Source organism: Ptychodera flava (genome assembly GCF_041260155.1).
Source record: "Ptychodera flava strain L36383 chromosome 3 unlocalized genomic scaffold, AS_Pfla_20210202 Scaffold_25__1_contigs__length_14229661_pilon, whole genome shotgun sequence".
Taxonomy (NCBI): domain Eukaryota; kingdom Metazoa; phylum Hemichordata; class Enteropneusta; family Ptychoderidae; genus Ptychodera; species Ptychodera flava.
Genome location: NW_027248279.1, coordinates 11097539 through 11112697, shown reverse-complemented (window position 1 = coordinate 11112697; position 15159 = coordinate 11097539). Strand labels below are relative to the sequence as shown.

Here is a 15159-nt window from a genome sequence, read left to right as displayed (position 1 = left end):
TGTGATGCTGAATAGTAACAAAATATAGTCAATGTACATGGTGTTATTCCTCTAAAAATAACTGTAAAACTCTAAAGACCATTGTCTGTGTACTTAAATCAGCTGCTTGATTCGAAAAAATATCGACATTCATCTCATATGTTTGATAATCGTACGTTTTCCTGTTTTCTGCTTGAAACTGCTGTAAGCTACTTACGAGGTCATCGACCTGTAACCTGTCATCAGGTATCTCCTCGAAGCATGAATTCATAATTTGATAGCTGTAAAAAAACAATACAGGAATAGTTTGTAAGTATACAAATTGTAGTGTGTTATACAAACGTACCATCGTCATGCTTCAACTAGCAGATAAATTGCCTAGTGTAGACAAGGATTCAATGATCTTCAACGTAGTAGATAAAAAAAATTAAACTTACGGGAATTCCGTAGAACCTTTTGGGGTGTCCAACCGCTTTCCACCTTGAATAAAACCTTTTACGTCATCTTCTTGTAGGGTTTCATAGGGAGTACAACCTATCACACAAAGATGATTTTACAAGAATTACATGACAGTTACTGCGGTTTCATTTGCGGGAAAAGGTATGACTTTCGTCTGTTCTCACTATTTATCCGTTTTATTACATATGAATCTATTTGATATCCTAACATACATCACCACCGAGTAGCAAATAATAAGATAAGTGATTTAGTCAGACTCTACTTAAAATGAAGAAGCTTAGATTTTCTCAAGTCAAACTGCATTGAACAAATTTTCCAGTCTGTCACTTTTTAGACCCATTTGTCTCTTTTTAGATTATGACATTGCGATTACCAATTTTGCGAAATAAACAAGATTAGCCAAATTACCGAATGAATATATTTCCCAAAGAAGAACACCAAACGACCATACGTCACTTCCTGTTGTGTATGCGGTGCCTGATAATACCTCCGGTGCCATCCATCTGATAGGTAAGCATCCCTATGCAAACAGACAAGAGTTCGAGGAAGACAATAAAGAATGCAGCTATACTTATAATTAAACTATTTTACTTATAACTCAATTGTAACTGATTAGGGATAATTGGATCTTCATATTTTTCTAAAATTCTGAAAGCGTTAAGTGCTCTATAGCTGAATGCTGCAATATTACGAAATACTTATAAAAGCAAGTGTATCACATTGAAACAAAAGCAGATCAGCTTACATTTGTGCATCACAACGACATTACTTCACTATCCAATTATCCCAAATTAGTTCCAATCGTGATAGAAATCAGTCACTGATGAACTATTCCCTTATTTTAGGAGTAGAAATTCGGCGGTCTAGTGTAAGAGTGACATAACTCATGTTTTAGTAATACGAAATATGCATTTTTGGTGAAAATCTAGAGTAAGAATGTCAATGACACTTATATAGTAGTAGGGACGTAACTTGAGTTACAGTCTTATTGCGCTTGACATCAGTGCAAGTAGGATTGTGTTTTGGGGCGGTCATAATGTAAAAACATCAAAATGTATAAATATTTTCAATGAAACAAATAATGAGTGACGTCCATTTTGCTAAAAATACTAGTGTAAAGTAGAATTAACCATGTTTTTTCCATTGACGCAAAATGATTGCGTAATTATGACATTCATCATGACACTTGACAAATGTAAGATATTAACCTTTACCCATAAAACCATTAACTACTTACAAATTGAACTTAAGAGTCTGGGGCTTAAGGTCATATTAGGTCATGAAATGTACGGATTGAAAACATAAGGGTAAGTTTTATGATGGATCTGAAGAACAGTTTGTAATAAACGTAGATAAAATGAGAAATGCATCATGACATCACAGATGACGTTACCTTCATCTTTTGTCTGTATCTGTGATCAGTAAGAACAGCATTTGACGAACCAAGACCAGAGAGTTTACACTTCCACTGACTGTCAACAACGATATTCTTTGCCACGATCTCTCTGTGAATGATCTGAAATTAGGGGAAAAACAGTTACAAATTATGGTTATCAAAAAGAAAGTGACCACCGCAATAAGGATATTGTAAAAACTGTAAACAAATGGTGTTGCTTTTCTTTGATAAACTCCTTATCAATAATGAGTTTTGAAATACTGTACAACAATGGTTTTACAATTTCAGAAAAAAAATGTACATTCAATTCAATTAAAGAATTTTTCTTTCCATTGCTACTGTGATTGCGAATTATAAGCTTACTGATTCAGTCGTGGGAACTTAGAAATAGTTATTCACCGTTTTCTCTGAAAGCGACTGCATACCCTGGGCCCATTCAGGGCAAAATCACCAGGTCAACACCCCGCCTTTCCAGTCACTAGAATCCTTCATGTTTTCTAGAACTTGATGCAAGTTCCCATTTGGGGCATATTCTGTGATTAGGTACATGGGATCTGAAAAAATATAATATGTTTCATGGCAGAAATTTCTGAAAATGTAGATTTCAAAAATTATTTAAGAAAACACCTATCATTTTTACAAAAATATTTTGACGATGATATTATACCAAATACCAAGTGAAGTCTTCAATTATGTTAAGGGCATTCATCATACATATTGACGCACGGTTGATTAACACACTTACTTAATTTTGTGAAAAAGCGAGGTTTTGGAAAGAAAATTTTCAAACAAAATTCTAAATTATTGCTGGGGCTCGGCATTACAAATCTATATGTGTCTCACCTTCGTTAAAACAGCATCCAAGAAATCAACAACTCCTTTCATCTTTGACAATGACGCCATAACCTCAATTTCTCTCTTGAAGTCACGTGTGTCTCCTGTTTCAAAGTGATAAATACAACTATAATATCTTGTTAAGGTATTTTTCACCTAATCTTTAAGATTTAATAATGTTGATTTGTCATTGTCCCGATAGTTTATTTCATTAAACGTGCTTGTCAAACAATATATCGTTCCACATACCTTTGCAAACATTCACGATGACATCGCTAACTCCATCTTTCCCGCCGATGAACCAAGCCTCCCCAGACACAATATTTCTGAAACGTTCCTCCCAAAGGATGTCTTTCAAGTAAATTCGACTTCTCGGAAATTCCCATACAACATCCTCAGTTTTCATGCGCACATCATCTGGCTTATTGCTCGGTTCTTCCAGACTTGCGTACGTAGATGCCATGTCAAGTTCGATATCCGCAGAACATTCAGTTATGCCGGTATTTTCAATGTGTAACTGCGTGGAAATAAAATTCCCAAAATATATGAGACACAGGCTTAAAAAAATCGCTGTTTTCCCAAAGTAAAACTAATAAAGATTCTGCATTTGAAGATTCCCTAGCCAAATACGACTTGTCCGCTCATGGAAAAGAGATTGATGATGGCGTAAGAAGTGCCTACCTTTGCCCAAAATGTGTCATGGATATATATGACTCGTACAAACGAAATAGGATAGCAGTGTTTTTGGTATCGACAAGATATGTTTTATGGCCAAGACCAGTGATTCATGCATGCTGCAACACATTGTTTCGCTTATCACTTACTATATATACCCTAGATGTAACACAATCCACGCCTGTTCCCTTCCCTCGTTCATTACTATATAATCTACATGCGTTATATCCCATGAGTCATCACCATCTCAAATCTGTATCTCAATGTCACGAACTCGTCACTCAAGCTCTTACCACGCTCAAACTCAAATCGTAAAACTCCCACTCACCCTCCACCATAAAAATATAAAACAAAAACAAACAAAAATGCAACACAGCTGCAGATAGCAACTCACAAATAAAGAGAAAGACAACTTTTTTCATATTTGGACGACGAACGACTCAATAAAGTTCCATTTGGTTACTGTCATGGGCCTGTAGCGGGTGCCCGGTTGCACGCTGCCCCTTGTGCGGTTGGATCCCGTGAGGGACAAGATACTGCCTTTCATGCTATGAAGCCTCGACTCAAACGCTGTGATAGAAATTGCATCCCCTGGTAACATGCTGCCCTTTTCTGAGGCCATTCAAATCTGCAAGAAGCCTCAGGGGAAAGGTGGTGATGATGCTTGGATGACGGTGCCATCTCCAACTGATATCGGCCAAACCTTTGTCTTCGTGCAGTTTCTTTGCGTCAAACCCGGTAATAGGGTAAATGTGTTGAAAACAATAAAAATCCATTGAGGTTTTTCTGCCCATGGAATACAATTTGAATAGTTTTTGCTGATAAAGGCATATTTTTATCTATTTCTCTCAATGACTTAGGTGTAGGGACATGTAATTATCAACTGGTACGCAAATGTAATCGAACTTACATTGTGTGTGGCGATAGTTAAGCGTCTCTTTGAAGACCCTGGTATGTACTTTCTGCTAAATTTTCTGATTTCTAAATATATTGAAAATAAAAAATAAGACAATACAATAAAGGATCGCAAATAGTGGAAAAATTTTGATGAGCACAAAATACACTTTTCGACTCTTTAAAATATAAAAAGGATAATTTTATTATGTGTTTATTTTTAGTTTCATTGGTAAAAAGCTGCATGTTCCATATTTACATTCTGTCAAAGATAAGCACAATCTGATAAATATTGCAATGTAAATAATATTTAACATATAGAATGTGATCTTAAGAGCATCACATTGATGATATATTTTTACCATGCGACTGTTACTTTTTAGAAAGTAGCGATTTGTTTCAATTAAACGGAGCGTATAAACATATAAGAGTGTACATTTAAGTTTTATAAAATGTTCATCGCTGAGGTAACTACACCAAAATGAACATTTGTTTGTTTCTGTCGTCTGTATCAAATTCAATGTTTCAACAAGTTATCGATTTTTCGTTTGATGTAAATACCACAATATTGAAAATCTCAGAAAACCAAGGTTTAAATGGTGTCTTACCTTTTCAATAAAACTTTTAAGCCATGAGCATTGATAAACAATAAGCTGAACGTCAAGATGAGTAGTGCCAGTGTCATAGCAAATGGCTGCCGAAGACGATTGACAACGTATAAGTATTGCTGCAATCACAAATTTCATGAGGAAAACCTGCAAATGGGAAAGAACAATAGAAATACTTTGGTTCTAAACCAATCAACTCTGAACTTGAGGTCATCCACGCTCATCTGAACATATTTTTCAGAGATGCAATAATGTGAACCTTAAAGTACTTTCCTGTAGAGTGTCTTAAGAAATAAATATAATTCAAAAATGACAATATTCTACTATATACAGCTCAAGAACGTCTTTTAAAAATAGATGACGTCTATACATCCCTTTGGAGTAAATATATTTTACATCTGAATTATTGAAAGGAAAAAACCTATCATGCTCTAGGTGGAACCCTGTCTAGATTCTTTCAGCGTCAGTTTCCTTACCAGAACAAGGGTTTCCGTTGCAATTGCCACAATAGGAATATCTGTAAATAGAACTGTTTAAGATGCACATCTGGTAAATATCGCAATTACTAAAGACAGTTGAACATGAAAATTAAGAAAACAAGTGTTACAAATACGATTATATGGTAGTTCTTGAGTGAAATTTTGATTCACGTTTCAGCAGCAGTCAAAACATTTGAACTACTATGGGAACAATATCAGTACGTAATATACAAGTGTCGATCACTTTCCAGTCGATGTCGCATGAGTGAATTACTTACATGAAGAGAAACTACAAAATGGAAAGAAAAAAGGAACACAAGTTGTTGCTAAGAGATTAACCCTGAACTTCAGTTTCATTTACATTCGTTGATCATAGTTCAGAGAGATGAAATAATATGAACTAAAATGGATAATTTGAAATATGACTCAAATACACAGATAATTTCACACGTTCGAAGATTATGACAACAACTCTTGCTCCTTTTGAGTAATGACATACTCATTCGACTTATTAACAAGAACAAAGTTTTCTTTATCTCGGTCGACTCATTTCTAGATTATTCTTTTTTGTAATGAGGGCTTAGTGTAAGTTTCCTTACTTTTAGAAGGCTTTTCCTTCGCAGTGGTTACCGTAGAAAACATCTGTAAACAATAGTTTCAAATGCACATTAGATATACGCAGCAGTTAAGGACAACAAAAACGAAAGTTGAACATAAAAGTTAAGTAACAATACAAATTAAAGGAAAATGATATGTTATTCGTTGATGTGATTTTGGCTCATTATGCTTCTAAATTCAAAACTTTCATATTATCTATCGCTCGTTTGTTTATTTGTGGTATAAATTCAAAGTCCATCCGGTTAGTACATCGTATGTCAGTAATTATTAGTAATAGTAAAAAGTAACGTATATCGGCAGCCAGATGAAATGAATTTTGCGAATATATTATCATTTCAGATATCTTTTGAGTTACGTCATTGCTGTCCAGTAATCAGTGAACGCTGAGGTATATATTACGAGTACAAACTTTAACCGTCTGAACATTTGAAGATAGGAGACTGATTTCTAGATTATAAGTATACACCAATATAATGCGATGATACTATACTTAAAATCTTTTTGGGTATGAGGGCTTAGTGTCAGTTTCCTTACCGATATAAGGATTTTCCGTTGAAGTGGTAATGGTAGGAACATCTGTAAAAATAGATTGAAATGTACATTTTAAATACGCCGCAGTTAAAGCAACATGGCGTTTAATTCGATACGTTCATAGTTGCCTATAACTCGTCTGATTAGTGAAAATTAATGTTGCCATGTAGCAGGTAAAAGTGTGACAAATTTGAAGTCGAAGTGACACTCCACTCAGTGTGACAGTTTTCGGACAGGGTAGTGAATTTCGCCCAAAGCCGTTTCATAAATGACGAGCAGTCCGAAATCTTATTACCATACCTTTTGAAACTTTATTGTGTTTATCCTAAAACTGTTTAACACGACAGGAAGTGGCATTTAGGGGGTCAAAGTTGCCAAACTGTTGACCCAATTTTGAATGCGTAGAAACCGGACTGCTATCGCAGTAATCGGACGTCATACTTGGAATGTGATTATAGGGGTTAAATATTGCTATTTTGTAACTTCAAGCCCCGATTTTCAATTTCGATGTGTTTAGAAAACTGTTTGTAAAAATATGTGATAAACGAGTTACGTTTAATCCATGGACGACCCGACCATAAACCCGATGAACTCTGTATCTCAGAGAGAAGGCTAACGCTGTCTCATATATATCTTTTTGAGAGTGAGTGAAAGAATAATTTTGTAAGATAAATTTCATTTTTACTTCGTGGCATTTATTATCTTGACGTCAAAAGGCTTTTTGTTTGTGTTACCCCTTCAAAGCAATAGAAGTGTCCGAATATCAGCTGGGCGGACTCTTCCAATGCTTGAAACCAGGGGTATGAGAGTTGTATTTACGGATGCTTAGACAGAAATGGTACTTACGTGGTGTAACGTGTACTGTAAGTTGGCTGCTTTCCATAGTGAGTGTGTCACCAACGTATGGGTCCTGTGAGACTTTGCAGGTGGCTACAATTTTGAGGTTTGGATCAGCGCTACCATCGTTATCTGAACTTGAGGTGTAGTTGACAGTAAGGACACTTGCTACATTGCTAGTACTGTCACCATTTTCTGAAGATGTGGTGTCTACCTTGATGTTGTTGATGCCACCTTCCGGAAGGTCATCATCGGGAAGAGGTCCCATGACAAAATCTTCTGGTAGCTCACCAGCGACATTGAGATTATTATCAGATGTGATAGAGTATGTCCAGGTTAACTTGGGAACTGGTTTAACATTGTCCACTTTGCATGTTCTGGTGTACGTGAAGGTTTCATCAGGTTTGGGTACTTCAACAGTAGTACTATCTTCTCCACCAGTCAGCACTACAGACTTCACTGGAGCTGCAACGGTTAAATATTAGATGGTGATAATGATCTACCAGTTACTTGGAGGTCAGTTAGCATAGATGTTAAAAGCTCCACAGATCAGTCAGTGTGTCTGTTTACATTTATTTGCTTTTGTAATACATTGCATGAGCCTACAGGACCAATAATGTTGAACCTAGTGATCTTTCAAGCCTATACAAATTCGCTATAATACATGATTAATAGGTATGAACGACAATATGTACGCACTTATTTTTGAACTTCACATCAAAACTAAAACTCGTCATTAATTAGTCAAATTGGTTGTTCTGACTATCAAACTGACCTCTGTGGTGAATATCCGGTCAGACACCGACTGAGTAGGCCTTGTCAACCATTTCGGAGTAGGCCTGTAATCAAAGTCCCTCCATGTGCAGTGACTGCGATGTAAATAGACCATTTGCTCCCTGGGCGTCAACATGTGCTTTGATTTATCTTGAACTGAAGGTGTAATCTACTGTGTCCTGACAAGTTATAGGGAAGGAATGCTCTGGCTAGTTACAACTCACACTTTTCTACATCCGACATTGTGCATTTCTTTTCCAGCAAAATGAAAGAATAAGCAGATAGCAAAGATATTCCCAACATAGGCATGTATCTTAGGCCACAGTGCCTGAGATACACCGCTAAGAGTGAGAAGACGCCGTAGTGCACAGTCCATGGACTACAATTATTGCAGCTCGATTTTACGATACGATGCACAAATAGCCACTACGATATCACAATTATTAAAATTGCGTGAGCACTGCCTAACGGAACCTCACATGTAAGTTCATGATATTGATATTTCGTTCTTGTTTTGGAGTGATAGTACAAAGTCATCAAACAGAATCGAGTTATTTTGCTTACACCGTTCTCAGTGACACGTGTGCTTGTCCTGACTGTGCTGACCATTGGTGGTAGTGCTAACATATCCCGGCGCACATCGTAAAACCGTACTCGCCAACTTCGGCTATTGATTTTTTCGAATATTAAACACCATGATTCTTTTACAGGATGCATTATTACTTCATACAATCGCTAGCGATGTATGGACAATAAAAAAAAACGATGTCTTTGAACCGTGACTGCTGGGTCTCCCCTGTAGAAATTTTAAGCTTTAGCGTTCGTAATTGGCATTACTGTACATTCTTGATTTTGGGAATCAATTCATAAACTGGCAGTGATATTATTGCATAAAAAAATTGAAGAATCAAGGTTTAAAATCATTACAGTAAAAGAAAACTTGTTTCGCTCATGATTGTGCATGTTTGTACGGGCGGCAGGGCAAACGCTATACTGGTTAATTGACTCTTTTTCTATGGTAATTTATAGTCAATCGAAAATGCACGACCGAGAAAATGGCATAACAAAATGTAACACAATTAACATTTATCATGACCCTTAGACAACTTGTTGTAGTTGTCTGAGTTTTGACAAACTCAACTGTTTCAATTTCAAGACCAAGTGTTGATGGCTGTCCCTGTCATGTAACAGGCCGCGATAAGATAATTCCGGTCCTACTAATCCAAACCACTGCCCGGACTGCTTGGGATACGTGATGGAGAAGTCCCTTATTTTAAATCATGTACGAGCGTTTCAAACTTTTTCAGATAATTTTCTTGAAAAATGTAATTCAATTTCCTAATCTTGCGGGCCGCTATGCCGCAATTCGATTTCAACATTTTGGACCGTAACCATGATATTTGTATGGTATCGAAGGCCATCTCTTTGCTGTCAAACACGATATTAAAGAGGTCACGCGCGTTGGATGTGCCTCAGAGATGTGCTGGCCATGTCATGAAAGGTGACTTTTCTCGGGAAATAGAAAAAATGAAAAAGTCATAATTTTGTTTGATATAAAAAGTACCTTTACTATTGAAAATTACGATACACAACATAGAGGTTGGCTTTATACTGAGTGGAATGACCTTATTGCTCAACATGATCACACCCAGTTCCTTTGTAACAGGCATGTTTTCAACTTTCTTTTCAGTAAAGCATGAATGATCTCACACAGGTCAATGATATCCTCATCGTTAGTTCATAGATTACACGAGAAGTGAATAGTTACTTGAAATAGCAAAAGCCCGATTAGCACACAGAGGATGCGTTTGCAGACACCGGTGTGCCCTATTGTGTCCAATATCTAACAGTTTGAACTGGGCAAATCATTTACTATAAATACACGTGGTGGATTGACCGGGTTTGGCCTTAAAATGGCCAGTCCATAACGTCAAATGAGTAAGGGTGAGTGTTGAAAACGTAAGTTTCGAATGATTTCTGTCCGTAGCTTATCAACAGTGTCTTGTATATGTATCATGGATTGTTATTTCTTGATAACTGAAGTCACGTCTGAACTTGAATTCATTCGTAAATAGATTGGGATAAGTCAAACAGGCAGAGCAACATGCAACTATGCGTAAATATGTGGAACAAATATCATTGCTCTGATACACGGAACAAAATAACTGACAAACTGGTCAATTAAGTTAATGGGTCTTTAATGGCTTGACCTGACAGGTATTGAACTCTGTTTCATGTAATTTACGATCTGTTCAGACTTACCCCAAACTCCAATAGTGGCAGACTGTTCTGTGGATCTGATAATAGTGAAGTGCATGAGTATTCTCCTTGTTGGTCAAAGCTTATACTCTTGATCTTCAAATTCCATTCCCCGTTATTCTGAAATGAACATGTTGTTGGTGCAAACCTGTATGAGATCATTAGTGTATTCCTCTACATCACTAACTGGTAACATCAAATCATAAATGCCATTCTCTACAGAACTGGCTGATAACATCACATCATCAGTATGATGTTCTTCACTACTAGCTGATGACATCACTTATAAGTGTGATCCTCTACACAGTAACCGGTGACATCACATTATAATCATATAGTATCCTCTAAGCTAATCATTGGTGACATCTGATAATCGCTGCGATCCGCTTTGATATTAATTAGTGATTTAATTTATAAATAGTTTTGCATGATAATTGTTCAATAGTTTCCTAATCATACTATTGGATTCAATGAAATTATACCTCCGAAAATGAAAATGTGAATTGCGGCATGTATTAAGTCTATGTAAAGGAGGGTTTCCCAAGCCCCAATTTAGTGAGTTAATAAATACTATGGAAATAGATATTGTACAAATGAAGGAAATGAAGGAAAATTCAAAATATTCTGTTGGTAAAATAATGTTAATTATCTCACCTGATCGCCCACAAGTTCTACGAGATCATTAATTCAGTTGCAATGTTGGTACCGTCAGTAATTGTTGTGGCTGTGGCAGCGCCCTCTGTCAACAACGTCCATGACGGAGGCAAGGCAATATTGAGATTATCTAATTCACAGCTCAAAATGACTTCTGAACCTACTTCATACTGAATATTTGTCGGAGTAGTACGCCATTCAGCTGCTCTACAGACTAGAAAAGAAAAGAAAGTCAGACTTGTGGTTGTTTCCCACGTTATGTAGGTCTCATTCATTTCACATTTCTAAGGGTGAAAGGGGATTATACTGCAATTACATATATAACATTTGTAACGATAAACTGTCTTTAAAATAGTACGTATTTAATCCTATCAAGTATCTGTAATAATGTCAAGGTATTTCCTGACTCAGACCGGGCAAGCTTCCAATAAGGTTGACATCTACATGCAATCAGACGGAAGATATTGGTATTGTTCCCATTAAAAACAACGTTTCTACATTTTTAGATGGTATGGTTGAGGGACTTTGGTTTGCAAAGCGACGGGCAGTTGAATTGCACGGTGTTCTAGATATTAGCTATATGACTGTTGAAACCTTGCGATTCGCCGTATCACGGGTTTGGAAACGTCAGCATGGGCTCTTTATCAGTCGCTCGATATTTTGTATTTACATTTTTATGCATGGTTTTTGTCATGTTATCTCAATGAGAGGCACAACAATTGTTTCAAATTGGTGCAAATTGTGCTATCAAATATTTGTGCTTGACTATGTGTTTGATTTTTTGTCATGTTATCTCAATGAGAGGCACAACAATTGTTTCAAATTGGTGCAAATTGTGCTATCAAATATTTGTGCTTGACTATGTGTTTGATATTTTCGACTTGGATCGATTTAGTAAAGGGTTTGTCAGGGAAATTATTGTTTCACATTTCATATTTTTCCATTTACTTGCAGACGCTCCCCTTTTTTAAAATGTACATGTCTGTAATTAACCTAAAGAACGACAAACGTGGCAAATCTTTACTTCTCTGGTATCCAAACAGCACAGGAGATTGCGCTTCGATCTTTAGTGGTGTTTCTTAAATTTTTGCGATGTTTTGCCCTTCAATCATTTTGGTTTAAGTTAGATGGCACAAGCCTCTTTACGTTTGTAACACAGACTAAATTATAAATATACAAATTATATAAAAATTGAAATGCAGGAAGTACACAATAATGAAAAAATATGTCGTATTACAATGTTTATTATTTAGAGAGAACATTGTGAAGCACTATGACGTTCTTTATTACATTTACAGTTGATTTTTATTACAGTGTTGGTCATTTTGTTATTGCAAATTTATAGTTCTGTGCTGTTACATTCATGTTTGACTGATTAATCCAATTTGTAATTGATTTTATTACATTTCAATAACATATAGCCCCCTCGTAAGTTTAAAATTACCACATAACAAACAAAGGACGGTCGCGATTTGAAATTATCGAATTAACGAGAAATAAACATCAGGAATTATTTTGAAGTCTAATGCGTCTGCAACGTGTATCATCCCTGTTTAAGAAACATGATATCTTTATTTATTGTATTTGGTAACGTGAGAATAAATTTTAAATAATTTGGATTAGGATTTGGTTCAATTTCCAGAATAAGAGTTGTAAAAAGTCTTTTTACTATGACAACAACAAGGGAGAACCAGTCCGAATTGTGAATAATCAACAAGGCGGAGCAGCGGCTACATAAATACACTCCGAGTAATTTTGCATCGGTAACACCACAGATATTAAGTTGGAAACGATTTTCACATTAGTTACGGCCTCGAAGTTCTAAATAATTTCAATTTTCCAGGTATAAAAAGAAATTTTACTGATCTGTCTTTGAAAAGGCACTTTGAACACAATCTATTCGGACATCTATATCTCAGTTAGTAGACATATATGCCATAATCAATTCAGGCTACAGGAGCAGTTCTGTATTTATACATACATTAGAGTGGCAGACAGGCAAAACCGAAGCTCACTGAGCATATGCTAAGGTGAAATAAATTCAACGCTCGGGCAAACCTGCATACTGCCATATTGGTATGGCCAATTTTCTTCACGTGCTCTGCCGCTACATATTAATCATAACTTACCTGCAAGTGTCAGCATAAACAAAGCCACCAACTTCACAGCATCCATTCCGCTCACTTATTGAATAACCTGAAAAAATATGATTAGTTAGCTGCATTTTGTCCTTGCTAAAAAGATAGGCATAGAGCAGAATCGAGTTCATTTCGGCTAAAGGTAGTTACAAAAGTCATTTTTCGTGTGCGGTTCAAATCGGGACCGCACGTCGCAAGTTTTGTCACGGTCTGTGGACCTTAACAGGGCTGTGATTGCCGGGAACACGCATCTTCGTACGCAGGAATAGGACAGCATCAACCAAACGAACCACCGCAGCAGGCAGCTCAATATAGATTGCTACCATCGTACACGTATTGCCAGTATTATACACCTTATCCATATTGTTTGATGCCACCATCATCACTGCATGTATTCATAAACGTCCAGATGAAATTCCGACGACAGCGAGCACACCGTCATCGACTGTGTGACCGACTCCTCTGCACCCCCCCCCCCCACGACATTAACTATCCATAGTGCTTTTCCTTAGGCACTATCCGTGTTTAGCGTCAGTTGCTTTTCTCAAGACAGAAAACCCGCGCTTCAGTTTCTGAGTTAGATAAAATCATTGATGACGTTGAAATTTGAACTTTATTCAGGTTTTTCTGTTCAAGACATGGATATATTTGTCTAACACATCCATGATGAAAACAACACGTTCAAAAAAGTAAGTCCCAGTAAGGCCGGCACGCCTTTTCATTAAAAAGATGACATTCACTAAGTGTTTTGTCTGTGTTTTGTCTGTGGGTTTTGTCTGTTAAAACATCAGTTGCTTCGTTTATTTTGTTGCGCGGGACAAGAGAGAGTCCACGCTGACTCCGTTTTGTAGTAATAAGTAACAATTTTTAGAAAGTGGTTTTTTGATGATATATTTCACTAGATGAACCAATCACTGATGTTGGTACATATGTCATGGACCTGCAATATGAAACAGGACTAATAAGATTTGCTCTACTCAGGCCAATCTTGTAACATATGAGGATTTTCTTACGAGGCTTTTAGCTATGTTAATCATAGACTATTAGTTTACAAACTAGAGCGTTGTGGTTTTCATGGTCAAGTTCTACAGTCGTTAAAATCACAATGAGCTGACCGTCAACAAAGAGTAGTTATTGGCAATCGCTTTTCTGAGTGGGCCGAGTATCATTAGGTGTATCCCAGGGGTCACTACGTGGTTCACTGTTATTCATTATTTACGTAAATGATATGTTCACATTATGATTTACATCTTCAATTGTGAATTTTGGCAGCTATTTTGGCCATTTTGAGTCAGGCCATTTGAATGAGGTATCATAGATATCCACTATCAACAACACATGTGTCGCTACTAGATATTCTCTACATAACACAGCCGAGGTTTATCGGCCGTTAGATCGCTTGTTGTTTGATTTGAATTATCCAAGATGTTCAATTTATGATTTAATTTCTAGGGTCACAATACAAATATACTCTCCGTAAAATACATTAACCATCATGCAATAATAGATTCTAGATTCTATAACACTGATCCCTTTCTTCTACATTGTCATGTATTTTTGGCCTAACTGAAACTTATCCCGAGGGTTTATTTAAACCAGGGGATCTTACTGACAATTACTTTGAGCAGTCGTTGAAATTAAATCAGAGTTTTGAAATGAATGCTTTGCATGTTATCAACAAGATAAAAAAAGGATCAATATAAACCTCGGGTTCACTTCTCGATTGCTAAAACGTCTTTGTTCGGTGAACCTTTCTTCTTGTAAAAGCCCATTGTAGATCTAACAATACAAGGCTAATGCACAGATGCTTCACTGTCCACATAACTGTGCCTAAACTACAACCGTCATGCTAAAAGCCTGAATAGCTGACTCTCACGCAACAATAAACAGCGGACAGAAAGGTCACTAGAGAGACCTTTTTTGTTAGGTTGTACAATGTAGACTAGATAAAATATAATTTAAAGTTTTAGAGTGATAAACGCTAGAATTCATAGACTTGTCGTTTAAATGTTGTGAGAACATTA

The 15159-nt window shown here is 36.5% G+C and overlaps 2 protein-coding genes and 1 long non-coding RNA gene across 4 annotated transcripts in view; 1 reads left to right on the top strand and 2 right to left on the bottom strand.

Annotated features, from left to right (window-relative positions):
- LOC139125244 (centrosomal protein of 63 kDa-like) overlaps window positions 1–15159 on the bottom strand; it is a 513301-nt gene that overhangs the window by 167587 nt on the left and 330555 nt on the right. Inside the window, exons 4-6 of the mRNA XM_070691341.1 lie at window positions 13127–13193; window positions 10998–11211; window positions 10347–10463 (exon numbers count right to left, since the gene is read on the bottom strand). Of these exons, the coding sequence (XP_070547442.1) occupies window positions 11205–11211; window positions 13127–13193 (74 nt within the window). The 3' untranslated portion in view covers window positions 10347–10463; window positions 10998–11204. The remainder of the gene's footprint in view (window positions 1–10346; window positions 10464–10997; window positions 11212–13126; window positions 13194–15159) is intronic.
- Window positions 1–15159, bottom strand: part of LOC139125142 (tyrosine kinase receptor Cad96Ca-like) — a 213783-nt gene that overhangs the window by 48041 nt on the left and 150583 nt on the right. The gene's annotated exons all lie outside the window — the stretch shown is intronic.
- The window catches only part of LOC139125260 (uncharacterized), a 172141-nt gene that overhangs the window by 116100 nt on the left and 40882 nt on the right, over window positions 1–15159 (top strand). The gene's annotated exons all lie outside the window — the stretch shown is intronic.